The sequence below is a fragment of the Telmatherina bonti genome (assembly GCF_933228915.1).
Source record: "Telmatherina bonti genome assembly, chromosome: 18".
Lineage (NCBI taxonomy): Eukaryota > Metazoa > Chordata > Actinopteri > Atheriniformes > Telmatherinidae > Telmatherina > Telmatherina bonti.
The window spans coordinates 9,602,574-9,629,253 of NC_136616.1; the positions used below are offsets into that span (position 1 = coordinate 9,602,574).

Genomic DNA, 26,680 nt, shown 5'->3' on the forward strand with positions numbered 1-26,680 from the left:
TATGTTTTTGTATAGGTGTAGCACAGTGCTTCTCAACCTTTTTTGAGCCAGTGCCCCCCTATCTTATTTTACCTTATTTTACCATTAAAATACTGAGTGAGACTATTTTGCATTGTTGTTTACATAATTTAAATGCAACCAGTCACCAGATTCCAGTCTAAACCCCAGAAGTGACCCACAGGCTTAGAAGACATGACATGCACAGTGCTCCATTCACAGTGGATATGATGCTAAATGTATCAGCAGGTGTTTGCAAGAGCTTTGAATATGCCTGAAAGACATGAAAAAAGCCTAATAATGATTACATTATTTTTACCAATACAGTTATTAAAATGTGAGGAGGAGGAATAATTAAACACACGTAATTAGAGAACAATATAAACTCTTCAGTGTTTTTCTTTTTTTTTTTCTCTTATTATCTGTCATTTTTTAGGAATAATGTACTGCATTTACCTGATTTTTGTTCATTAATTGACACAAAAGCTTCATGACCATGATAAAAGTAAAATAATAAGTATTTAGTTTACTTTTTTTGTTTGTGCTTTTGTGTTTGCAGGGTGTTTGGCCACATCAGTTACAGGTCAGACTGGGAACTTGTCAAAGTGGACTTCAGGCAATCTTTCCCCCGTCAGTGCACTGAGTCTGACTATGAGTCCTGGCAGCTCACTGACCTGCAGGTATTTTTCTCTCACACACAAACACATGTAATTTTGGTGCATTAACAAGGCCAATCATAGATTAAAGATTGGTTGACGCGGGGCGTCAACCAATGTTGAGATTGAATGTTTGCCTACCAGTAAAAAAAAAGTGTTTTTTGTCATTTGTCATTAATTAAACTTGTAATTTAATAACGCATCAAATATGGACAGACTGGAACCTACATGTTCAAAAAACTATCTAATTATGATTGTAGTTATTTTATTAGTTCTTTTTTTTTTTAAATATTGAAAATCTTACATACTCCACCTTTAATGAAACAGATAACCAGAAAACCTCTCTGATAAACAATTAATCGCAATTCAATATTTTAACCAGGATTTTCCTTTCTTTTAAAGTCATGGCCTTACAAAGTCTCAAATGTTTTGAATGGAGTGGCCAGTCAGAGCAGGGTCTTCTGCTTTCTTGCAATGCGGGCATTTAACCATAGTGGCCAGTTTTCCTTGTTTGATATACCCTTCAAAATAGCTCACAACCACGGCAACCTCCATGAAAGACCATAGATTCTTTTGTTCTCTCCTAGCATTTTCCAGTGAATCTAGAAAAAAGGCAAACACATAATAAAACAAACTCTAATCTTGAAATTTTTTGAAAAGTTTGTCTCCCTTTTAAAATCTGGGCTCATACAGAATATTATTATAAAAAGCTTAAGTATTGAGTATATGAGTTGCATGAAAATAGCCCCCATGTGGCCAAACACTGATAGCGTGAACAATTTTCATTTAATTAATTTTTAAGGATCTTGTAGTGTGCAGATAGTATTTTATCAAATTAGGTCATCTGATGAATATTTTTTTAGTAAGCTGTAGGATTACAGTGTCCAGTAGAAGATGAAAATGATCACTACCATTGGGTAGTGTGGATTTTTTTTTCTTGACCATGCTTAAATTGTGTTTATGAAGTAACTTGGTATTTTGTGACTTGTGTATTCACTAGTTTTCTTTTTCTGTTTTGGCTTTCTTTTTTTGTTTTTTTATTTGTGTTTTTTATTTGTTTGTTTGTTTGTTTGTTTTTTGCACATATGGTAAAACATGAAAACATATGGTGACAGACCATTGTTATAGGATAGAAATATAACAACAACAAAAATGACACTGTATACCACAGTTGTGTCTGAACATTTTTCAGAGTTAGCACAATCAATTTTTTTAGAAAATGACAGAAGAAATATTGTAGATAGCAAAAGCACACACACACAAAAAAAGAAAAATCTGAGAATACAGACCTTAAGTTATGGGGATCAAAATTATCTTTGGTAAAAACGACTAAGAAGGACCTGCATGTGTCCATATAAACAGCTTAAAATGACATGAGAGAATTTTTACTTTTAAAACAAAAGAACACAGTCCTCCTTATGTGGGAACCTGCCTGAAATATTTTTTTCAATAGATCATGTGCAAATTATTTACTAATGAGTAATTAGTGGACTTTAATGGAAGGTATTAGAGAAGATTTTCATATATTATGAATTAATTTTGTTCATAAACAGTTCAGAATAAAGCACATGTGTACACAAGGAAACAACACATACACATCTGTTTTATCAAAGTTCAGTTAAAAAGACAGCTGCAGATTTATTTAAGACAACAACCGATCAGCCAGTCTTCTTCACCACCTCCCTGCTCCCATCTCTCCATTTCCTCATAGGAAGTTAAGTCTCAAAATCAGCTACAGGCTTCTTTTGTTTTTACATGAGAAATGAATACAAATGACGTTGGCATGTTGGAAAAATATTATTTACACAAAATTACATGATCACATTGCTGAAAGATAGAATGCAAATTCACCAGCCAATCAAGATTCTCTTTACTGGAGGTTTGAAAATATCTCACAGGCTGTGGCCATTGTTCTCTCATCACATTTCACATGGTTTCACATATAAACCAAACCATGCTTTGCAAAAAAAAAAAAAAAATTTTGAATGATCAGAAGTGTTTATCAAAAGGTGACAATAACAAATAATAATAACAAATTATAAATGAATGAATGAATGAATGAATGAATGAATGAATAACAAATTAAAGCCGCAAGCGGCATCCATCGGGTCCTCGCCTCATGCCGAAACCTCCACCCGAACTTGTCACAAAGCTTCCGGGTGGATGTGAAGTGAATGGCAAGAATCCAAAACTAGTTTGTTCAAGATGGCGGACACCCCATTGTCATGGAAACAGTTGCTTAATACACTTTTTTTGCTTGGCTTGGGATGTTACACGTGTGCTGAATTTCGTAGCCCTAGGTGAAAGTAGACGTTTGGGACCCTCGGGATCCCCCCCCCAACAAGACCTCCCTACAATACATGTTACAATGTGCTAAGGACCTACCAAATATGAATGCGTACAGTTTTGGTGCAGATCGCATGTTCTTCTGCAGAGATATAAGCAAACCGCGTTTCATGGCGAGACGGCTTTTTTCCATTAGTTGTCACGGTAACACGCTTTCTCCTATTGGAAAGTTTTCACTAACTTTTGGTCTCCGTCTTGTTACAAAGCTTCCTGCTCAGTATGGAGTCAATTGCATGAAAACCCTCAGACTAGTTCTTTCAAATACAATGCACTTAAAGTAATAAAAAGGGCATAAACGCCAAGATGGTGGACACCCCGTTGCCATGGTAACAGGTGCTTAATTAAGTTTTTTGCTTGTCTAAGGTTGATACACATGTGTGCCGCATTTGACGTTCAGGACCCTCGGGACACCCCCCCCCCCCCCCCCCCCCCCCCCCCCCAAAATAAATATTTCAATGTGTTATGGACCAACCAAATATGAATTATATTAATTTTGGTGCAGATCGCATGTATTTCTGCGAACATATGAGTGAACCGTGTTTCATGGCGAGAATGCTTTTTCCATGGGTTTCCACGGTAACGCGCTTTCTCCTATCAGAAAAATTTCAATAACTTTTGTTCCCCATCTTGTCACGAAGCAGCCTGCCGCATTTGTAGCCAATCGCATGAATCGCCTCAGACTTGTTCTTTCAAATACGATGCGCCCAAATTGAAAAAACGGGGTAAAAAATGGGTCGTAAACGCCAAGATGGCGGACACCATGTTGCTATGACAAGAGGTTGACTTTATGACAACACTGACTTTTTCACTCGGCTTGAGGTGATAGACATGCATGCCAAATTTCGTCGTCCTACATCGAACTAAACCTTTTTGTTTCCATTCTAGAGGCTATTTTTGGTGTTCTAGGGGGCGCTGTCGAGGCATTTTTGCATTAGCATGTATACAAACGCCAGATTCTCAAAATTTTCACCGGGCTTGAGGTGTGTGCCAAGTTTCGCAACTTTTCACGGGGGCTAAGGGGGTCAAAATTGAGTGAGTTGGTCTTAGAAGGAAAAGAATATCGAAGAATATAGAATAAACATTTCAATAACAATAGGGCCCTGCCATACTTCGTATGGCTCGGACCCTAATGAAATTACAGTTAGAGCAACCTCACTAAATAACACACTCTATTTTGATAAAGCTCATTACTTGTGTGTAATTTTGTTGTTGCAATGATTTAAACCACACCCCCTGTTCAACATCTTAATCCCCAGGCCTTTAGATAAGAGCTTCAGGATTCCTTCAACTGATTATTTTGGAGTCATTTAATATTTTTGCTTGCTACTTGAAAAAGCAGCATGATTGAGGAAGGAAAGAAGAGGAAAGACTTTGCCAAAACTGTGGAAATCAACATTTTAGAAAGTGGAAAATGGTAAGTGACTATTTACTGTTACACCATAACACACATGATTAGATTTGGTCTGTTTACATACACACAGTATCTATCTATAAATGTATTTTTATATAAAGTAATATTGATTCCATTGTTGTGAGTTTTTAGTATGATATTTTATTAATTATTTCCCTGTCCTATGTCTAGCCATTTTATATACATTTTTTGAGAGGTACTTTGCATTATTTTGTTCATCTGCTGTCTTTTAATATAATCTGTTTGTGGGAGTGGAGCACCAGACACAGCAACACTTGTCACACATTTGTAGATGTAGTACATCTTGTAACAGAGATTAAATTGCCGAATTCTAAAGAACAGTTCTAAAGAATGGGTTAAGCGGTGCAGTATAGAGCTGAAGCATGCATTGGTTTTAAAAATCTGTAAAGCAACATATTACATAATGATAATAGCTGCCAATGACTAAATTCATCTCTTTTTGTCTGTGTATGTTTTCAATCAGCTGCCCGACAAAGACAATAATGGATGTCTGCAGAAAGTGTGAAGATAAAAACTTTTTATAGGTCATCAATAACTTTCTGTTATTGGAGACATAGTGTAAAAACCTGGCTTATTATGTTATGTTTTTTTTATTCCCACTCAGTTGATAAGACTGATGATGACTCTATAGGATATCAACAGGTAATGTACTGAAAGTGGCATTTGATCTATGCAGATGTGGAAAAAATTGTTGGTGCACTTCAGTCAACTAGATCATAAGCAGTAATGTCATAACAAAAAATTTTGAGGAACCCTGATTCCCCCTGCCCTCCCACCATCCATCTGTAACCCCATCTACCCGTTCCCACACGTCCTCCCCTCACCCCTCCATCATGTCCCGTGTGAGATGCCCCAGAGGGGGCAGAGGACAGGATGGCCCCAATCAGGGCCCCCACAACTACCGCCCACCACTCATAGCACCCCCCAGGGCCAGCGACAACCCTCCTCCAGGCCAACCTAAACTTAGTTCTGATAGATGGCACTCTTCCCCTGCCTGAACCCTCCCAGGCACTACCAGACACTAGACACTACAGTTTATGGCTTTAATTTCTTTGTTTTGTCTAATGCTAGCTGCTATAAAGATTGCAAAAACTGAGGGGGAAGCTGTGAGAAGTTTGATCATTTGTCCTGACGCATGCATTTGGATTGCTATACAATATCTTTATCCAGTCGATAAACGATGAGCCAAACCCGAATTTTCTTAATGTTGCAAATAGAAATTTCCAGTTCACCCTGTCAAATGCTTTTTCTGCATCTTGACAGATTATTGTAATTTCCAGGTTGTGTATGGTGGCATAATCAGTTAGGTATATTAGTCTTTGTGTAACTTAATGTCTAACTTTCACTGGTTAAATTTTATAGAATTTTTATTTATTATTACTTTTGTCAGATTCAAGTTATTTCTGTGTTCATTGTGAGTTTTTCTGTCAGTGACCGAAAGGTTACCAACAATTTTGTCCACATCTATTCTTACCATTTTATGTGGTACATGTCTGGTTCTATCTAGTAATTTTATATGATTACATGATGCACTGCCATGGAAAATACATGTCTCAACTGTAATTCAATGATAATGCAATATATTCTATCTATTCAACACCTCCGTTCATTACATCTAATTATCACATGCAATCACATGTTCTTAGAATGCAAGCAGACTCATGGCAGACGAATCTGCTTGCAACACATACACACCAATTTTTAGTTTGAATTATTTACCTGCTTCACTGTATATCTGTTTGCCTTTTTTATTTCATTTTATTTATTTCATTTTATTTACAACAAAAACAGAGGAGACATGCAAAGCTTTCCTTTTTAAAAAAATTAACTATGTAAGAAAACCAGTAATAATAAACATGTTTGCCAGAAAGGTGGAAAAAGGAAAACTTAATTTCCTCCCATTTTTACATCCAAATTACTCACAATAACTTCAGCAATACATACAACAAAAAATGTTTTTCTGTAACTTTGGACTAAATATATATACTGATCTGACAAGAGCTATGATTTGAAGAACTTTTGTTTTGTTGTTTTTTTTTTCCCTCCATCTGATGAGATGACTGCCAACTCTCCACATTGTGGAGTCATCAGAAGATGAAATGGAATTTAGCTACTTCTTTGTATGACGTACAAACGTTATAACGTACGTGTTCATGAGTTCATTCTGCAAACTCTAGGAAACCTCTTGCAATTCAGAGTTTCTTTCTTGCAAGAAGATAATCTGTCCTGGAAGACCCCCCCAAATAATGGCTGATTTGCATGGCATTGTCTTGCATTGTAGCCAAACCCAAAGCAATTTACCAGCAATTTAGTGGTCGTTGTGAGAACAATCCCTGTTACAAAAGAGAGCAGTAGAAGGTCTACAGTCTACAGTTTAACATACCTCTTCTAATGTTTTTTTCTTTGTCTGCAGCCACAACACATCCACAATGAGTGATTTTTCCCATGATAAAGCCATACATTTGCCATCTTCATATGCCTCTTTCACTCCACTGAAGACTGCTGCAATACATCTAAAATAGTCTTTTCTACAGAAAGGCAAGAAACTACTAACATGTTTGTGATGGTACCAAAATGTATTTAGCTGAATGTATTTACCCATGTGCTTCACCCAGCAATAATTCACGAGTCAATCCATTAATATTATTATAACATTATGTCAAATTTGTGTAGTAAGACTAATTGTAAACATTTTTTTGCTCTCAAAGGAACTATCCTGCTGACTTGCATGTTTTTGTAAAAAATTGTACAATAAATACCATAAAAAGATGTGTTTTTGTTATCATTGCTACACTGGCCTTCTGTCTGGTATCCTGACACAATATCTGCTCAAGTATCCTAAGCCTGTATATTAACAAGGAACATATCAACCACAGTTTGTATATTTACCAGAAATAGCCCAGAATTTTTATATTGACCTCAGATACTTAGGAGCATGGCCGCAGGTCTTATTCAGAACTTGTATATGACAAAAGCCAGACTCATCTGGTATCTGGACACAATACTGTATGTGTTCTCTTGCAGTATTTTATGTCCATATATCACCAAATATGGAACATGTCAACCAAATTGTGATTATTTACCAGAAATGGTCTGGCCCTTTTCACATAGGGGTAGTAGATTATCAAAAGGTTTGTTTCACAGCATAAACCATTTAATTTAGAATAATTAGTAGTAGTAGTTCAAGAAGAATGGGACCAAATTACCTCTACCCCTAACTTGCTTGAAAGCAGTGTTTAAATAGGTGTCCACAATGGTGGACACAATGCATCAAAGGGTTAAACTAGAGGTTGTGATAAGGTGATGAGGAACAGGAGAATGTCAAGATTGAGTGCAGCTGCAGGCAGAGAGGGAGGAGAACCCAAGTGGGTCTCTTCTCTCTAAAAAGAACATATCTGCATGGTTTAAGTTAGTTTAGCTATATATGAGCAAATCACATTAGCTCAAACATTTCACATCACCTTTTAAGTGCAGTGGTGGAGGGATGATGATATAGGCTTGGATAGCTTGCAGTCATTGAGTTGACCATGAATTTCTCTGTATACCAAGGTAATCTAAGTCAAATGCACATCTGCCTGATAATAAAAACTTGTCAGAAACAGGGTGAAATGAACAAAAAAGGTATCCTAAACACAGCAAGAAATCAAAAGATCTGAAATCAATCAGATTATTTTCATTATGTCCTGACAAGTTTACTTTCTTTTTTATCTTTCTTTTTTTATTGCTGTAATTACAGACAAAGATTTCATTATCAAGTGCATGTTAAATGTTAATGATCAACTTGTTTTAAAGTATGATTTCATGACCTTTAGGGAGAGAAGTGCATTATGGGCCAGGAACGGACTTTCAGGAAGAGGAAAGACACAGCGTTCTGTATAAAAGGGAAAAACTACACTTCAGCTCTCTCCAGTAAGCCCTGCAAGTGCACGGAGAAAGATTTCAACTGGTGAGCTGCAGATTTATAGAAAACACCACGATACACATAAAGCAATGCAATACATAAATCTGAAATCAAAAGCTGTAAAGCATTAAATAACTACAAACTACAAATGTCAGTGCATTAAATACAGTTTTTATACTCATAGTCAATTTGAACATCAACAGTTTTGAAAAACCAAATGTCTGTTATCTGTGTGTGTAGTGACTATGGTTTTGAAAGATCCCATGTGGAGAACAATCGCTGTTTTGCCGACTTCTGGTATGATCCAGATTTACCACCTCAGGACTGTCATGTTGGACAGAACTACAAGTCAAGCACTGGGTATGTTAATGTCCACAATGATGTTAACTCTCAAACGCACACAGCTGTGTTTCCATTTCACAATTTCTCCCTATCTCACCCTAGTCTTACATAAGAAGGTAATTTGTTTTATCACAACTACCTTTTTTGTCTCATGTGTAACGATGTCGGTGAAAACACAGTTCATGGTTTGCCTAGCTTAGGGTGACCCTTATAAGACTTGTTTCTATTAGCTCTTATTTCACTGTCACAATATTCTGAGGCTTCTGAACTGTTCTTTTAACACATTACACTGATTTTCATCCTCATATTTGCATCACCCTCTGTTTTCAGATACAGGAAGGTAATATCTAACATATGTGAAGGGGGGCTAAACAAGGAAGAGAACTCCAAGCAGCACAGTTGTCCTCTGCTACCCCCAAAAGGGCTACAGATTGGCATAAAAGGACAAATGTTGGCTGTGGCTCCTGGTGATGATGTCACATTTATAGTCCATCAGGAACAGGTAGGGCAGTTACTTTAGCCTTAATTTTTCCTCTTCCTTTCACTTCTGTTCAGTTTCAAGTCATGTTTCCTTTAAACAGGGCGACACCAGTACCACCAAGTACCAGGTGGACCTGGGTGACGGGGTTCGAGCCATTTACCACAATCTGACTGTGACGGATGAGCCCATTCAACACCGCTATGAAAAGCCGGGGGTGTACAAGGTGATGGTGAAGGCCGAGAATGTCGTGGGACACGACAAAGCCACGATGTACATCCAGGTCACAGGTCTGTTTCTCAGTCAGCCAGCTTGTGTTTAATTTCAGGCATTTTTAACAGAAAAATGCTGAAAATTTGCCTGAATTCTCCACAATCCCCTGGACTCTGGTACTTGGTACTCTTGTATCAATTTCACAATTCATGTCAGGCTGATGTGTTATGAAGCCTAACAGCACTAGGCAGAAATTATTCCCTTTATCATTTCTAAAGAGTGGGGTCAAATTAATCTGTAGCTGAATAAACTCTTAAGCTTGACCAGTGACCTGTGGAGTGGATGGGAGTCAATGTTTGCAACCATCAGTGGTATCTTGTGTATTATTTGATTATTTCAGCAAATAAGCAATTCATTGTCTTATGAATAACAATGAAATTACCTTAGACTGTGACAACATCACAACACTGCATAGTACAGGGAATAAAGTGCATTGTAATAAGTGATAATAAAGTGCAAAAAGAAGAAAAAAAACATTTCTACCATGATATCCAGACAAGATGATATCACACTCAACAGGTTTCTCTTGTAAAAATTTTAATTTCCCCACTCTTTTTCTCAGGATGTCAATCTGGTTGAGGCAAAACCTACCACTCCCTAGTCTTATTCATTCATTCCTTAGACAGTGTGTAGCTTTCATTTTGACATTGGTAGAGACATAAAAAGTCTCCCATAGAAGACAATTGCCTTTTTGTTACTCACTTATTGTAGGTGTTTATTTGCAATCATTATGTAATTTGGAGAAGATAGAAAATCTAAACAATTAAAAGTTTGTCATAAAAAATATTGGCCAAGCACCCATCCAATTCACAACTGCCATCTGGTGGAAAGTGGTAACAGGTTATATTTGTCTGACCTGACCTCGAAATATTGTGACTATGTGATGGATTGCTGAAATAATATATTAAAAATAATAAACAAACTTTTGTGCAGCCCCTCTTCAGGAGGTGCACTTGGAAGTAGTCCCGATTGCTGGGAGAAACCAGGAAGTCAACCTCACTGCTGTTGTTCTTCCCACTGAAGCCACCGTGACTGTCTTTTACTGGTGGATAGGAGATAGCCTGCAGGTAAAGGAAATAATAATGTTACATCACTCACCAACTTCAAAACATTCACATCATTACAGGAAAAAGTTTGATTACCTCTGCATTGCTTTAGATGTAACATGGTGGAAAATATTTTAAAAATCATAACTTTTTATGCGACTTTTATTTATTTATTGTATATGACTAGTTGTTTTTTTTTGTTTGTTTTTGCATTTTGTCTGTTATATCTTTCGTTTGTTTGTTTTATTCAACCCGTTTTGAGAGTAAAGTCTACAAAAATGTCACGTGGTCAAATTTTTAAAAAACGTTTATTACAGTACATATTTTCTGTAGCACCATTAGATAAGCTTGTGAAAATTACTCTAATTTTCAACCTGAATTGCATTACTATTTTACAAAGACATTGTGTAAGTGATGGTCTAGTTATGATTAAGCTCTTCTTCTTTGTTTTGTTTACAAGCCTTGATTATTTTTTTTGTATAGCTCTTTAGTATAAGTGTAAGAATGCATTAGAATCCAAAGGTATTGCCCCAAAACATAGAAAGTTTTGTACTGTTGAAAACTTTCTATAGCAGCTTTTTTAAGACACATGATGCTTCTTTTTTTAATATATACCATCATATATAAATTATAGTTTTATAAAAAACATATAAACATTTCATTATTTGCGCTGACCCTGGTTGTGTCTAACAGTATTATGTTTTTCTGTCAGCCCATACTGACCCTGGAGAACAGCCTTTTAACTCAATTCCCTGAGACAGGAGACATTTCTGTCGCCGTCCAAGTTTCCAATGGCCGATCCATGGTTCAGGACACACGGATAGTCAGAGTCTACGGTAAGACATATTGAGGGTAGCTTAACATTTTTCAAATCTGTCAGATTTGAAACTTTCACATAAGTGAAAAAAGAAATTAAGGTAAAAGTTAAGGCTGCTTATTGCAGAACATAAAGGGCAGGGCAGAACATGAAGAATGTACACAGAAAATATCTGAAATATAATTTAGGATTATATATCTTAAAATATAATCTTCCTGCCTTTCCCCCCGTTGTTGCATTTTTCTATTGTATTTTTCCATTAATATAATACATTCTATTTATCAGCACTTCATCAGCAAGGAAGTGCTCACATGGGCACGGACTATAACATTAATGTGAATGAAACTCCTAAAATTAATTTGATTAATGTGAATGAAACTCCTAAAAATTTAATCCTTCCAGCTGACATGACCCAGGCAGATCAAATGTCCAATTTACAGTAGCATATCCTACCTTTCAGTAGCATATTAACAAGGACACCACACTACAGACTAGCTTGCCAGTGTGCAAGCAAGGTGAACAAAAAGAGAGCTAATGGAGGAGCCTGTGGTCTAAACTATGGAAAGAAGCTTCAGCTTGAACTGCCGCTTTCTGCTTGATATTGACCTGTTTCTTTTTACTACAGCAAAGCATTGCTTTGCAAAAAGTGCAAGGGACATGTCCCCATGTCTATTATATATATATATATATATATATATATATATATATATATATATATATATATATATATATATATATATATATATATGTATATGTATATATATATATATATATGTATATGTATATATATATATATATATGTATATGTATATACATATATATATATATATATATATATATATGACCCAGGCATATATATATATATATATATATATATATATATATATATATATATATATATATATATATATATATATATATGTTTTATATATATATATATATATATATATATATATATATATATATATGTTTTATATATATGCTTTATATATATGTTTATATATATGTTTTATATATATATATATGTATATATTATGTATATATTTTACCCTTACAGCTCTTCTTTGCACCTTGGCAGGAGCGCTAATATTTTTTGCCATTGGTATGGGATTGCCTTGCCACCAGTGTGTAGCCAAAGCCAAATATTATTTTTTATAGTTTGGAAATACAACTAAATTTCTGAAGTCAGTTGGTAAACTACAATAATCATTGCAGAAAATCATTGCAGAAAACCATTTAGGACTGCATGTGTAATCAGTTAAAGATTTTATTGTTCAACGTGAGCAACCTTGTTTCATTTGAAGCATTTTAACAACAAGACTAATAATTTACTGTCATTTCTGAAGTTTTTTTTTTCTTACCTAGAGCTAACCCTTTGTATTAATTGCACAACTATTGAGGAGAGACATTGCACAGAATATATCTCATTTGTGCAGACAGCCCACACTTTAACTGCACAATTTTCAACCAAAACCAAAGCCAAAACTCTTTGATCGGATCTGTCCACAGCACTCTGTGTGCATAACTGACATACCATCATGGTGTACAATGTTCAAAAGTGGATTTGAGCCCTTACCTTGTATACCAATGTGTACTTGTGCACCGGAGCCGAAAATGGACCAATCGCTGAGCTGCATTTTCTGGCTTGTCCAACCACAGGAACTGATTTAAAAAATTGGCAAAAACTTGAATAACATGAAAAGTTTAAATATTACAAAGACCAAAAGTCATAGCACATATTTCCTGAATTGGCTGAAGAGTTTGATGCTTGAAGTGAAGTTAGTTGAAGTGAAACTAAAAAGACAAAGACTCACTGGCCATTTAGGTGAACACGTAAATGACAACCTGTTCGGTGTTTCGGTGAACACCAAAATAACAACTACAGGTAAATGAAAACTACAGGTACTTGTAAGACTCATAACATCAGTGTCCGTTTTTAGGACATTCAGCAGTGCAGGTGGAGAGTGCCAGCAGAAATCCATCTCAGGCTCCAGTGTTGTTCCACAGGCTCCAGTCCTCAATCCAGTCCACAATCAAACAGTCATGAATTAGTCCTCTGTATTGATGAATATTGGTTCAGCCATTTTTGCTGTATTAAAATACTCAATGTTTTAGCACCCCCTAGATTTGATTTTTTTTTTTTTTTTCCCAAAATGTGGCCAAGTGTCAACAATCGAGTTCCCCATTTGTTCATAAGCATGTGATAATCTCATATTGAGTTGTTGGGCAAAAATTATTTTGCTAGTTTTAGCATAGAATTCAGATATGTGTAATGTCATAAGAGAATGAAAATTTAAAAATGTAGAAATACAGGGTTTTTTTTTTACCTGGGTCTCTAATTTTCACAATAATCGAGTCAAAGCCCTTGGAGAAATTCATGAAAATAGGAATACCATTTTTTGCTATGTATCGTCCAAAGATTTTCTTCAAACAAAAATGGCCAACATGATCATCATCCAAGGAATCTAGCGGTGTATGATATCTGACTTTGGGACTTCCAGTCTACACATTAAATGTCAAAACGTATTGACCTTTGACATGGCAGCACAGAGAGGCTCCCATGTCACACAGCAAGTTATTCTTGCTGTGTGAGGTGAAACACAGAGTTGGTCCAAGCATTGTAAAAGACTGTAAACGTAAAACGACCTTTTGGAGTAGAAGAAGATGAAGAAGAAAGAAAAAAATAAAAACAAAATGCAAAAGGCTTTCAGCAGGCTTGGACCCTTAATAATATTTTTGAAAACATTTGTGAAACAATTTAATTTGTTATACTGTGATTTTTATTTTGCTGACTGATTGCTGGCTTTTCTTCTAGATGACTTCCGGGTCATCCCTTTAGGCTTCAGCAGAAATGTGGACAGCTTTAACCCAAACATCCCACAGTGGAGAGATGACATTGGCCAGGTGGTCACCAGAATTTTGATTAAGGTACATTTGATGTTTAATTTAGTTGGTACTTGTAAAATGTTTAATTTTTCACAAATGTTTACTTAAGTTCAAGTTAGGTAAAATTTATTCCCTTCCTTGTTATTTAAATTTGTTTGTATAAAAGATTTTTCAATAAACACACCAGTTGATCACATTAAATATTTTGAAAAATAAAGATTAACACAAAGCCAAACATACCTGCTATGGGAAGAAAATATATAAAAAGTAACAGCTTTTAGACCACTTAGGAAGTTTTATATAAAAGTAATAAGAAATCACATACATTTATTTAAACTTTATTAAGCTCATCATTATTATTATGATTTATTAACGAGGATCAACATACTATACACCTGAATTCAACAAATAGATTGTCACCGGACCAAAAAAAGCACCTGACGAAAACAGCATGTTACTAGCATGGCTAAGAGAAGGAAAATATGACTCATAATCTAAGTACTTTAGCTCACATGCTATTTAACTTTCTACAAAACTTTCTACTAAAATTTTGCCACCTTAATATAGCTGTTTGATTGCCCTGCTATAAAATAAATAAGAAAGTGAAAGAATTGGAGACTGTAAAGACTCGGCTATGACAGCCCACAGGTTGAGTCATTCTGTTTGATTTAGTTACTTGGTTAGTTCCTTTGTTTGCACCACACCTTCATTGTCAATGCAAAGAATTCAAATTATTCTGACCATTTAACCTCAGATCACAGGCATACCTCTGGAGTCCCTTGAAACTGTTGTGAAACCAGGCTTCCCCACCACTGCAGACCTATATATCCTCCCCCTGGACAGCACACCAGACAAGAGGAATGTCTTTGTAGATAAGGTAAATAGAAGCACATACAGATCTGTACAGAGCAATTTTTTGCAGACTGTATCACAGTTTTTTCTCCATTTCATATGAAGAATATGTATAGAAAACATAAAAACAAATAACTTTGTTTCATTCTTAGTGTATTCCAGCCATTGTGCAAGCTTTGAATGACAAAAATGTCAGCTTTATGGTTCGAGGAGGTCAGCAAGTGTTGGTGATGCTAGCTGACCCAAATGCAGGTATGCTGAAATGCTCCGATATGGTCTGTTATTTTTTAAATTAAATTAAATATTTAAATTGTAACTGCATGCTACTGATATAATTCCAATGAATTGGTCCAACTTCGAATGACTCTAATGACTTCTAATGACAGAAAATCAAATCAAAGAATCAAAGACACTATGTTCATCCCCGAGGGGAAATTCAAAGTTCAAGTCAGCTCATCCAAGGTTTGACATACAGACTTTTAACATTTATGACAGATTTACAGATTCGAACTGAAGCTTAGGCCCCGCAGCCAGTTTTACCGGCGTGGCTTACAATAGATGAGAACAGAGATACATTAGGATCATAGGGGGTCAAGGGAAAAAAAATAACATGTACCTCCAGACTCTGCCTCTAGAGAGACAGTCTGGAGAGACAGAAAAAAACACTTCAAATACACTTGAGCACAAACTCAAACAAGACACACACATAGTCCAGGAGGCAGTGAGTCAGGTGAGCAGGGGCGGGGGGTGGTTGAGGAGGGGGACAGAGCAGAACATCTCTTCTTCCGTTCCCAGGGGGGGTTGCACCAGCCCAAGGCCACTGGAAAGCCGAATCCAGATATGATTGTTGGCTATAGTGTTGATTTTTACATACAGGTTTTCATATAAAAGTATTACATTTCATAACTCTACCGCCACATTAATTTTTCCTTCCATAAGATGCTCTACTTTTCTTCTTTTTTTTTTTTTTTTTACCCAATTACCCTTCACTGTGCTCAAAATAGTGTTGCTTTTCTGTGGAAGGATGATTAAAAAAAACTTTAGTTTCAGTTGTTTTTATCTTATTTTTGTAACTTCTATCTTTACATTTCTGCTTTTAAATTAAAAATAAATTTGACAATAAAATGCACTCTTGACTGGTATACTGATATATTCTTTTCTGCTATCATTGCAGGCTACCATGGAGTCATTGGAGGTCAGGGTGTTTGGGCTCTAGCTGTCATTTTCCTAGTCAGCATCATTGCCACTGGCTTCTTCATCCTTTACAAGTTCAAAAGGTGAGCTATATCTTGTTCAAAAGATACAACTTGTAGATCCGCCCACATAGTCTATCTATGATATGATGATGACATTCTTTTATGTTTTAATATGCTGTAATTCAGTTCTTAAACTCTAAATAACTAATTTTGTATCCTACTACTAAACTAGAAAAGCACTTGGAGAGTTCTTCCTTTTCACATTTCCAACAACTGAAAAGTTTATGAAAATCTGCCCATAACCTTTTGAGTTATCTTGAACACAAACAAACAGATAAACAGACAAACAGATAAATGCACAACCTCCTTGGCGGAGGTAAATATTGTCATATTTCCAGGATGCTTCCTATTGATGATCACAATAACAATGACAATCACAATTAGGCTAGATCATAATTTCAATTTGGAGATTAATAAAGTGTAAATAAAATAAATTTTAACTATGGGTGTTTGTGGTAGTTTTATTTCAGTAAAACCCTACAGAGACCCTCCAAATTCTTGATATTCTATAACACGAGCTGAACCTTGAGCATTGAACATGAGCTTAATATTGACAACATTAACATGTCAACCTTTGCACACTGGTAATACTTGCATACTAAGTTAAATTAGTTTTACAGTCTATGAAACATAAAAGGACTAAACGTATCTAGGCAGTGTGGTAAACATTTCATAGATTCTTCTGACTGGTTATTACAGTTATTAACAGATTTGCATGCTTTTATTAGTTCTCACTGTGTCTGCATGGGTTCTCTCCAGGTACTCCATCTTCCTCCCACTGTCCAAAGACACACATGCAGAATTCTCCCTTGGTATGAATGTGAGTGTGAATGGTTGTTTGTCCCTCAGTGTTGGCCAGGTGATGGACTGGCGACCTGTCCAAAGTGTATCCTGCCTCTTGTCTGATGATTGCTGGGATCGGCTCAAGCTTCCTCACAGCCCTTAACTGTGTTTCTATTTCTAAACGGCATAGAATATGAATGAATGAGTCACTTTTATGAGTTTAGACAGTAATCCCAGTGTGTAAAAACCATAGACCATAAATAATGGACAGAGATTACATCATCCATAGGATTCTGAAAAACTAAATTGAAACTCATTAGATGGTTCCCACCATTGTCATCTTGGCAGCATCACATGTGTTGTTGCTCCCAGAAATGGACAAAGAGGTGCAACTGAGAGGGGGTGGATGATTGACATCTATAAAACCCCAGCCTGCATGTAGCTAAGAGCTAACTGAACTCAGAGTTAACCAGAGCTCAACCACGGTTGTGCTGCACTCTTTTTTGTAGCCAGATATCTATCAATCAAAAGGACAGGCTCCTAATTATGCCGAATTTTTAGATTAAACTACTTTTAAATTGATGAGTTTTAAAAGAAATATTCACGTCCACCACAATTGTCATGACCTATTAATGTCATGGTGTGAAGATGTTGGACCCACATGCACGATCAAGCAATCTGGAGAATGTGAAAATAGTTTATTTGGTGAACTGAGGGGATGGTTCCGGAAGGACCCAAAGGCGGGGTTCTCTGCAAAGATAGATGTATGAGTAATGGAAATGATGGAATAATTCTCAGGGAAGTGAAGGTGTCCTACTTGTTTCGGAGTTGCCGTGAATTCGGGTGGTGTCAGGAGGTCCGAGAGGATGGATGTTGGCAGTGGGTGCCAGTGAGGGTCCTTTCGGTGGAGGGTGGATAGGCAGTGACAAGCTGATCGGATCCGGAGGATAGCCAGTGGAGAGAATGCCAGGTTATTGGTAGGGAGTGTTTGCTGGAGATGATTGGCTGCTGGGAGGGAAATCACAGGTAGCTCGGGAGAGTCCACAAAGGAGTGTCTCTGGGAAAAAACAAGAATTTGTAAAGTTTTCCAAAGGTTAGAGGATACAGGAATTCGCTGGAGGGCTTAGGTTTTACCACAGAGGCTCAACGCTCAAGCGACGAAGGACTGGCAATCGGCTCCAGATTTCGTGCTGGTAGATGATCCCTAATTCTCTACAGGTGTGCAGGTCTGCACACCTGTGGTGAAAACACCCTCCAGAAAATGGTTCCTCTGGCTCCCTCTGGTGGAACCTGAAAAATGTCCCAAAGAACCCACACCCCCTGACAATTAAACCTAAAATGTTTTTTGAGCCAGGCTGTAAAGTATTTATTTATGTTGTGAGGTTGGCCTTCGTCAATGAACTGTATGGGAATTGACTCCTTATTAGAGCCCCTCGCGGATGATGTTGGAACTGCAACATTTAATACCTGCACATTGGCTTCACTTTTAACTTTCAGAGGTTGCCACTTTGTAAAAATATTAAAAACATTAGTAGACCATGTGAATAGCACATTGCCTACAAGCCTTAATTGTATATACTACTATCAGTGAAATATGCAAATTATTTTCCTAATCCTTTAACTGAAAAACTTGTTAGCTGAATTAGTGGTGTTATCAATTTTAAGGCTGCACTCAGGACCACTAAAGACTTTTAATAATATAAGCATGCTATTTTACACACAATTACGATGTTTACATACTTACTGATAAGAAACAACAATAAATGTGTTTTCTATCAAAGTTTTATGTGTTAGCATGCTATAGTTAGTGCTGGTTACATTATAGTTGACATGAAAGTATTCCTCAAGATATCAAACTCATGGGGAACATTAATGACAGTACCCTTTAACTTACTGTGGTTTATTTGAATGGCTTCAATGTCATTTCAATCCAGTCTCGTTCAAATTGTTCAAGTTCAGATTATTTTAAATCAATTTGAAACCAACTGAATCAATTATTATAGTAAATTGTCTATTATATACTAACTCTAACTAAAATCCCCTGTGTAATGCCTGTGTGTGATACTGTATGTGTAGCTGCATGCTGTTTTTTTATTTACACCAACATCTCACCAACAGCACCCCCTGAGTCCCAAACAGAAATAGTCGTGGAAAGTCATTTGAATTAAAACATGCAGTTCAAAACTACGGCCCCATCTCATTAAACAACAAATCCCACAGTCCTTGGCTTAGGACTGAGGATGCCTATCCCCCGCTGTTTTTCAGAAAGCTTCCAGGAAGCCGCAATGTCTATGCCCAGATGCACAATGAGAAGGAACAGGAGATGACCAGCCCCGTGAATCACAGTGAAGACACCCAGCACATCATCCAAGGCGAAGAGTTCATTGATGATGACCTGGACTCACAGACTCTAGGTAATGAAGGAGCTAGCCCCGCCTTTCGATCTCTTATAAGGACTACTACTAACCACTGCTACTAAAACCCAAGCTACTAACACCAGCAGCTAACACACACCAAGGTACTAAAGAACTTCTTTCTTCTTTATTATTATCACTGGTAAAGATGTCTGAGCTCCAGCTCTAAACACAGGGGGCCAGTTGTTGAAACATAATCTAATTTAATTTCCTTTATTGGACTGGATCATACCTTGATAACGGGTTTCCCAAAACGAAAATTAATCTGAAATCAGATTGAATTATGCAATCCAATCCTAGATTTGATCTGGATAAAGTCTTCAGTTTGTGTTTTTCAGACTTTTTAGTGGGATCAGGATAACTTTGATCCAAGGAAACAGCATTATCCTAATCCCAACAAGGGGTTAGATTTCAAAGTAAATTTTTGGAAGAAAGCTTAGTAAAACATTCCATTTAGTCAAATAATATTTTTTTTTAAATTCAGTGAATATGCCTATGCTGATGAATTCATCCATTACAGCAATAAAGTAGATAAAGATTGGCTACCAATTAATCCTTTCAGTGCAGAAAAGCAAAAGTAAAATTATGACATGACCTTGTTCCCGTGGAGATAGAGTCAAAACAAATTTATAACGCACTTTCATACGAAACAGCCACACATCATTATACACATATATATATATATATATGTGTATATATATATATATATATATATATACGATTTATGAAAAAACCAGACGGGGGGCGCATTTTAAAAAATCTCATGTTTATAACATAACTGGCAACACGTTATCTTTCACGCAGGTGTCCTCATTCCAAACTGGAAGAAAAATCTGGAAAAAAAAAAAGAAAGTCAGAATAATGTTCCCAAAATTGTGGCCTATTTAAAAGTAGCTTATTACATTTTAATGTCAACTTAGCAGAACAGTCTGGTGTGGGGAGGGATCTCAGCTTTGTTTGACCTTTTCCCCGTGGCAGCATCAGAGGCAGCGTGTCGGCCTTCCACATCTCTGCATATTTTTCTGCAGGGAATAAGTCCACTTCTGGGCCATTTACAGAGATGAAGAGAAGATTATTAAGTATTTGTATCATTATCCTATTTCTTTCATCTGTAAAAAAAATTGCGTTTATTGCGTTAAATCCTCTCTCACACTCTGCTGTGGAAATTGGCAGCATGGAAACTGCTGCAATCAAGTTTTGAAGGTGTTGGTCGATTCGGCCTTGGTACTTGTAATGTCTGAAGTCATTCAACAGAAGTACTGGGTTCACGGAATTTACATGAAGTGCTCTGTGCAGATCAAGCACCTCAGAGTCACCAAACAGGGCGCAGTCCTCTCCACCAGGTGGCCAGGTGGATGGATACAGGACCACAGCAGCGGACAGCACATTGTTTACATTGTCCAGTCTCTGTGTGATCTTTTCAGTGAGTGTAAGGAAGAAGTTTGAGCAAATTTCTTGCGTTGGGTTTCGCTGGCCTCAGACAGCTTCGCTCCTCTAAATGTATTGTATTTTCATGTTCCTCTTTTAGAGACCGTGTGTTTACTCCATCTCTCTGAATCATGGATTTAAGAGATTTCAGCACAATGTCATCCCTTCTCTGGAGGAATAGTGACAAGGGTCTCAGAGTTTTGAGCGCATCTTTCACACATGCCATATCTGACACAAACAACCACTGAGTCATCATTGCGTGCATCCCAGTACATTTGGCTTGCTCTCTGGCGCACCGTGAGTTGTCTTTAGACAGGTTCTGGAGCAGTTTAACTAGGGCTGGTTTACTCTCCCACAAATCTGTCACTGACGGCAGGAGGATGATAGCCAGCACATGTCAAAAACTTTGCCTACTCTTTTTGCTCGGATACCAAGTTCTGCAGCAAATGCCTCTAGCTCCAACATGTGTTTGGGGCCTTTTAAATAGACATACCCTATTTCTTATAAACTTGCGTCATCTAATGTCGGAAGTATTATATATCTTTTTTACTGCCTCGACCAAAGACTGGAACATTAGTCTATGTGTCCAGCAGTCACTGGTCACTGAATGTTTAGAAAAAAATGAATGACCAGAGGGGGGGACATCAAAAGCAGACGGGGGGTAAATCTCCCTCATCCCCTCCAACAAATCCCACAACGCAATTCTAAATCTACAAATAAAATTAAATATAGTAAACAACTGGCTTGACACTGTTTTGAGGAAACAATATTTTGGGGAACCATCCACACCAGGAGCCAGCACACCCATAACCACAACAGGCACCAACACAGGAGCCACGCCAATCACGGCAGGATGTGCTACAGTGCAGCCAGGTCTACACCACAGCCTGAAATAAAATTACTAACAGAAGTGGGTGTTTACTTTTTTTGTGTACTGTCTCAAACCGAAGAACGATTAAATTAAATTAAAAACTTATTAAAAAATTAAATTAAATTAAACATACTGGTGCTTCTACCTGGTGATAGCTGGTAACCCACATTGTTTTAAAGTCTGGAAATCCAGATTTAGTGATCTTGAAAACTGTAAATCTGGATTAGGGTGATGCAATCAAATGTTGCTTTGAAAAACCGACATAAGAGGAAGACTGATTACAAGATGCCGGATAGTAGGATTTCCAGATCCAAATTATTTTGATCCAGATAAAACTTTTGAACAATTGGCCCACCGTGTTTTATGGTCATCACTAGTATTACACCTGTTTAAGTATGTCCTTTTTCAGCTAGGAAACATCTTATCAATGTGCATTAATATCTGATAATAATCTTAACAGCTGGCACTAAGTTTAAAGTACACACATTAATAAAATATATTTACAACACAATTGTGATGCTTATGATGATGCTTACAAAACATACAGTACAGTTGTGATGCTAATGATGACCATGAAGTACTGTGATCAGGGATGTAGTGTTGGGGTAAAAGAGATCACTTTCGATCTTAATTCTTTCTGGTTACAAATGTATATATTCTGGGGTCTAATAATATGTTCATCCACATCCAATCAGTAGCCAAAATCTCTTAAATTGAGTTGCAGTACTGTTTAGACCTGTACTGTTGATGTGTGTTGACTTGCACCCCATAAAGAATAAATTATGTAGACATGGCCTTACTTTCTGGAAGCAGCAGTAGGACAAGAAACAGTGATTTCCCATGTAAACAAACACGACTGTGTAATGATTTTGGGTTGCTTCAAAATTTCAAGGAATGTATATTATCAACATATCAATCAATTCCTTTTAAGTCCCACTTTGTCTTCCACCAACCATGAGGATTTATTTTATGAACAGTCCAACTGAAGTTGTAACATAAAGTGTGGAATTCCATTACATGGGTGTACAGTTGACATATTGGTCATGGGCAGTAAAGATAATTTTTACCTAAATTTCAGGACTACGTGTTTTCATGTACATCAATTAGAAGAATCAGCATAATCCATTTGTCTCTATAGAAATAAAAATCTGGCACTAAGTGTGATGGTATCAGAATTTTTTGATTGGTATGTTTAAATGAAATGAAGCATTTTTTATTTTGATTGGGCTTTTAATTTTAATACTTGTATCCATTTTAACATGAATAATGATTAGAATGAATAAATGTTTAGATCTCATTTAGATCACATAGTGACTGCTGGACACATCCCGTCAAATCCTAAGTGTATCAGAAAAACATTTGAGCTATTTGAATCAGTATGATATTGTTTTAATGAAACTTGTGACTTGCACCTCAGTTCTGTATAATCATATAGCTAAAAACGATCTAATGTCATGGTGTATGTCTGATTGGGTTTAATGAAATAATGAAGGAACTCTTTCACCTGCTACTACATTTCTCAGTGTGACAAACCATTTTAGTAACCTTTTGCTATTTTTCTGTTTATTTTGCATGAATGTTAGGCTATGGTGCATTGCTCATGTGTATGACACAATTTATGCCTTGGAACATACTTCAAAGGAGAAGATCCAAACTGCGTACTGCATTATACTATAATTTCTTGGCTACAGAGTGAACCTGAATATAAACCACACTTGAATATAAGCTACATCTTCACTGAGCGTACAGCCATTCTTTCCTTCGTTAATTGCCTTTAACTTGACGGCTGCATCATATGCAATTCTTTGTGTATTTTCCATGATGATGAAATTACTCATTTGCCAGAAGAATCCATAAACTAGCCGCATCATTGTTTAGGCCACATGATTTACATTTTGTGAAAAAGTGGCAGCTTGTAGCCCAGAAATTACAGTATTTCTCATTTTAGGCTTTTCACAATCAAAACCGTACCCAAAAATGATTGATACACTCACTCATATATGAAGATGCACTTGTTTCAGTTCTTTGGAATTTCTCTAGATATTTTACTGACCTATGTAAGCATTACACTTCAATTATTGGCTGGAAATCCACTTACAAGTCTAAAAATTCAGGGTTTCATTTACTTGAGTGATTGATCAAAGGACTTCTCAAGGCATCTTTACCATAAGTGAACCTCAGCATGTCAGTTTTGTTTTTCAGCTTATGTCTCATTAGCTTGTATGTTTCTAATCTTCGCTTGACTGAAGGCAACCATTCAGGTGTGGTCCTGAGCATCAACTCCAGAGAACTACACAGTTACCTGACCAGCTGATGGCTGCCATGGCAATGCTGATGAGCTAGTCCAGCCTAGCCGAGCCAGCTAACAAGCACAGGAACTGCCTTCTTCCTCCTCTTTTCTCTCCTTTTTCTTTTTTGTTGTGCTCCTCTCTCTTCGCCTTGGATACTTCACCTCAACTCTATGGCCTCCTTAACCTTTCACCTTTTTGTGATTTATACTTAACATTCCTCCTTACTCTCTCTTCCCACCTCACCACCAACACCTAATGTTAATTGGGTCTTGATGTGTATATGATCTCTCTTTGTAAGAAAAATACAATTTCTGCACAAATATTTTGATATTTAACACCATTACAATCAGTAAGGAAGAGCTGAAGCGTCAAAACCAGCAGCTAACCAAGCTAGCTGCAGCCAAAGACGTGTTTCTGAACAGTAAATGTGAACTGCGCTGAGGTAGAAAAGTTAAGTTTATATTCTTAGTATTATTGGTTTCTTTTTTTTCTCCACCAAATGATCACTCAACCTCTCTTCTCTTTCAAGGCAATAATATTTTTAATGGAATGTATACTATGTTTTTCTCACATATGTGAGAAAATCCCTCGTGAATTTGCATATATACATATATATATATATATATATATATATATATATATATATATATATATATATATATATATATATATATCGAGAGAGAATATGCATGCAAATGCAAGAGGGCCATATTGCACTTTCTTAAATTTTTTTGCTCACTTCTCAGCTTCAAAGGAAAACACTGTATGTACACAGCTTTGTTCCTTTTTTGTAATCGTAATTCATCCTTGTTTTTCTATTATTTTTTTTTCAAAGACCCATTTTCAGAAAATTGATGTTTAATATTTTAGATCAGTGCCACCTCCATCTTTCCCATGGTGCCTGAAACAGCAGATTACTGATCTACCTGGTGACATCACCAGACAGTTACATCTAAAAACACAACTTCCCTTAATGTTTCTCCTCCTCCTTTTCACAGTTTCTGGGTCAGAGCAGATTCTGTTCTCAGGAGACAAAGGTTGCCATCGTGGAGTGAAGGTGTAGCCCATAATTTCAGCCTATATTAGGCAAACATCCACAGTAGGATGGAGTCTCATTTAAGTTTGTTTTGTTAGATGTAAATGTGTAAATATGAGCTCCACTTTGTGCAGATTTTCTGTTGACATATGTATGAGTGTTTTACATGATGACCAAACACGTTTTTTTTTTCCTTCCTGGAGTTATTCACGATGAGTTTCATCAGTTTCATATTTTTTTCTTACTTCTATCTAAGTAGTAAGAATACCACAGTCTTCGTGTTAATTAGAAATAATTTCAATGTCTCACAAAGACACTTACAGCTACTGCATACAGTATGTATACAGACTATATATAGATATTTTTGATAAACGTCAGGTTTTGCCAGTATGTGTGAACACTGGTTTGTGTTTTTGTTCACTTTGCTGAAGTCTTTTCACTTGTTTGATTGCACTAATGATATAAAAAATAAATAAAAGAAAACAAAGTTGCCGTTGACAGCTGAGTTCTGCAAACTCTGAGTCCCTGGATGAAAGGCCTTGGCGAGCATCAGGACCACTCTTTTGTTGGATTGCATCCATTCAGTTTCGTATACAACTTAATTCAGCTTTTGTACATATTCTGCTCATGCTCAACTTGTTCTTAGATTTGTAGTGATGTTTTATCATTGTGTCAACACCCCCTTATACGGAGGGCAATGTGGAGGATTATGATATTCTGATGTAAAAGTTAAAGAGTTTCACAGATGATGACACTGACCGTGTGATTTGTACCATGCTGTTTTCCTTTGTTTTTTTATTTGGGGTTTTCTTTAGTGTTAATTTTTTCCTTCTTTAGGCTAGTTTGTTTGATCTCTTGATTTTGGCTATTAAAAACAAATGTGTCCTCATTAGGACGCTTTCTACACTGAATCTACATCCTGAAATAAATCACTCCCAAAGCTTGTACACCTGGTTGTGTTTATTTCAACTTCCTCAACATGATTAAACCAAATGTCTTATGTTTGACATGAAGAATTGATGGACAGACACACACAACTTTCAAATATCTTGACACAAACACACTGTAAATGGAATGGGTTGTGTGTGGATGGAAAGCTAACCTGGTAGCTTCGTACGTGATGTTAAGTAACTCACGAACACAGTGGTACTGGATTTCCACAGTGCTCTTGAGAGGGGGAGTGGTCCTACATAATCTACACCCGTATATTCCCATGGTCTCTGCGGCTGGATGGGGACCATGAAACCAGCTGTCTTTCTTTGGCAAGGTTTGGAACTCTGGCACACGATACATGAGACCACATACTTTTTCACATCACCGGACATGAAGAGGGCCAGAAGAATCTGAGTCTTAGGCATGCCAAAGTCTTTGCAATGCCCAAATGACCAGCTGTGGGGTGATCATGGTAATATTTGAGAAAAGAACAGCGCATGGTAGTAGGGGCAAAGAGTTTCAGCTGCTTTAAAGGATTTAAGCCGCACCGTGTTCTGGGATTGTTGAAGTAGAGGAGACCATCCAGAACAGTGTATTGACTAACATTGTGGTTCTCATCTGTAGTTTGTTGTACATTTTCCA

General features: G+C 36.7%; 1 protein-coding gene across 1 annotated transcript in view; it reads left to right on the forward strand.

The window, feature by feature from the left end:
- The window catches only part of sorcs2 (sortilin-related VPS10 domain containing receptor 2), a gene marked incomplete at both ends in the record, with an annotated part of 372,429 nt that extends 348,337 nt beyond the window's left edge, over positions 1-24,092 (forward strand). Inside the window, 13 exons of the mRNA XM_079257909.1 lie at positions 557-677; positions 8,244-8,377; positions 8,573-8,692; positions 9,005-9,176; positions 9,256-9,442; positions 10,359-10,492; positions 11,184-11,307; positions 14,104-14,216; positions 14,929-15,051; positions 15,179-15,278; positions 16,201-16,303; positions 19,331-19,479; positions 24,028-24,092. Coding sequence (XP_079114035.1) covers positions 557-677; positions 8,244-8,377; positions 8,573-8,692; positions 9,005-9,176; positions 9,256-9,442; positions 10,359-10,492; positions 11,184-11,307; positions 14,104-14,216; positions 14,929-15,051; positions 15,179-15,278; positions 16,201-16,303; positions 19,331-19,479; positions 24,028-24,092 — 1,645 coding nt within the window. The remainder of the gene's footprint in view (positions 1-556; positions 678-8,243; positions 8,378-8,572; positions 8,693-9,004; positions 9,177-9,255; positions 9,443-10,358; positions 10,493-11,183; positions 11,308-14,103; positions 14,217-14,928; positions 15,052-15,178; positions 15,279-16,200; positions 16,304-19,330; positions 19,480-24,027) is intronic.
- Between the last annotated feature and the right edge of the window lie 2,588 nt (positions 24,093-26,680).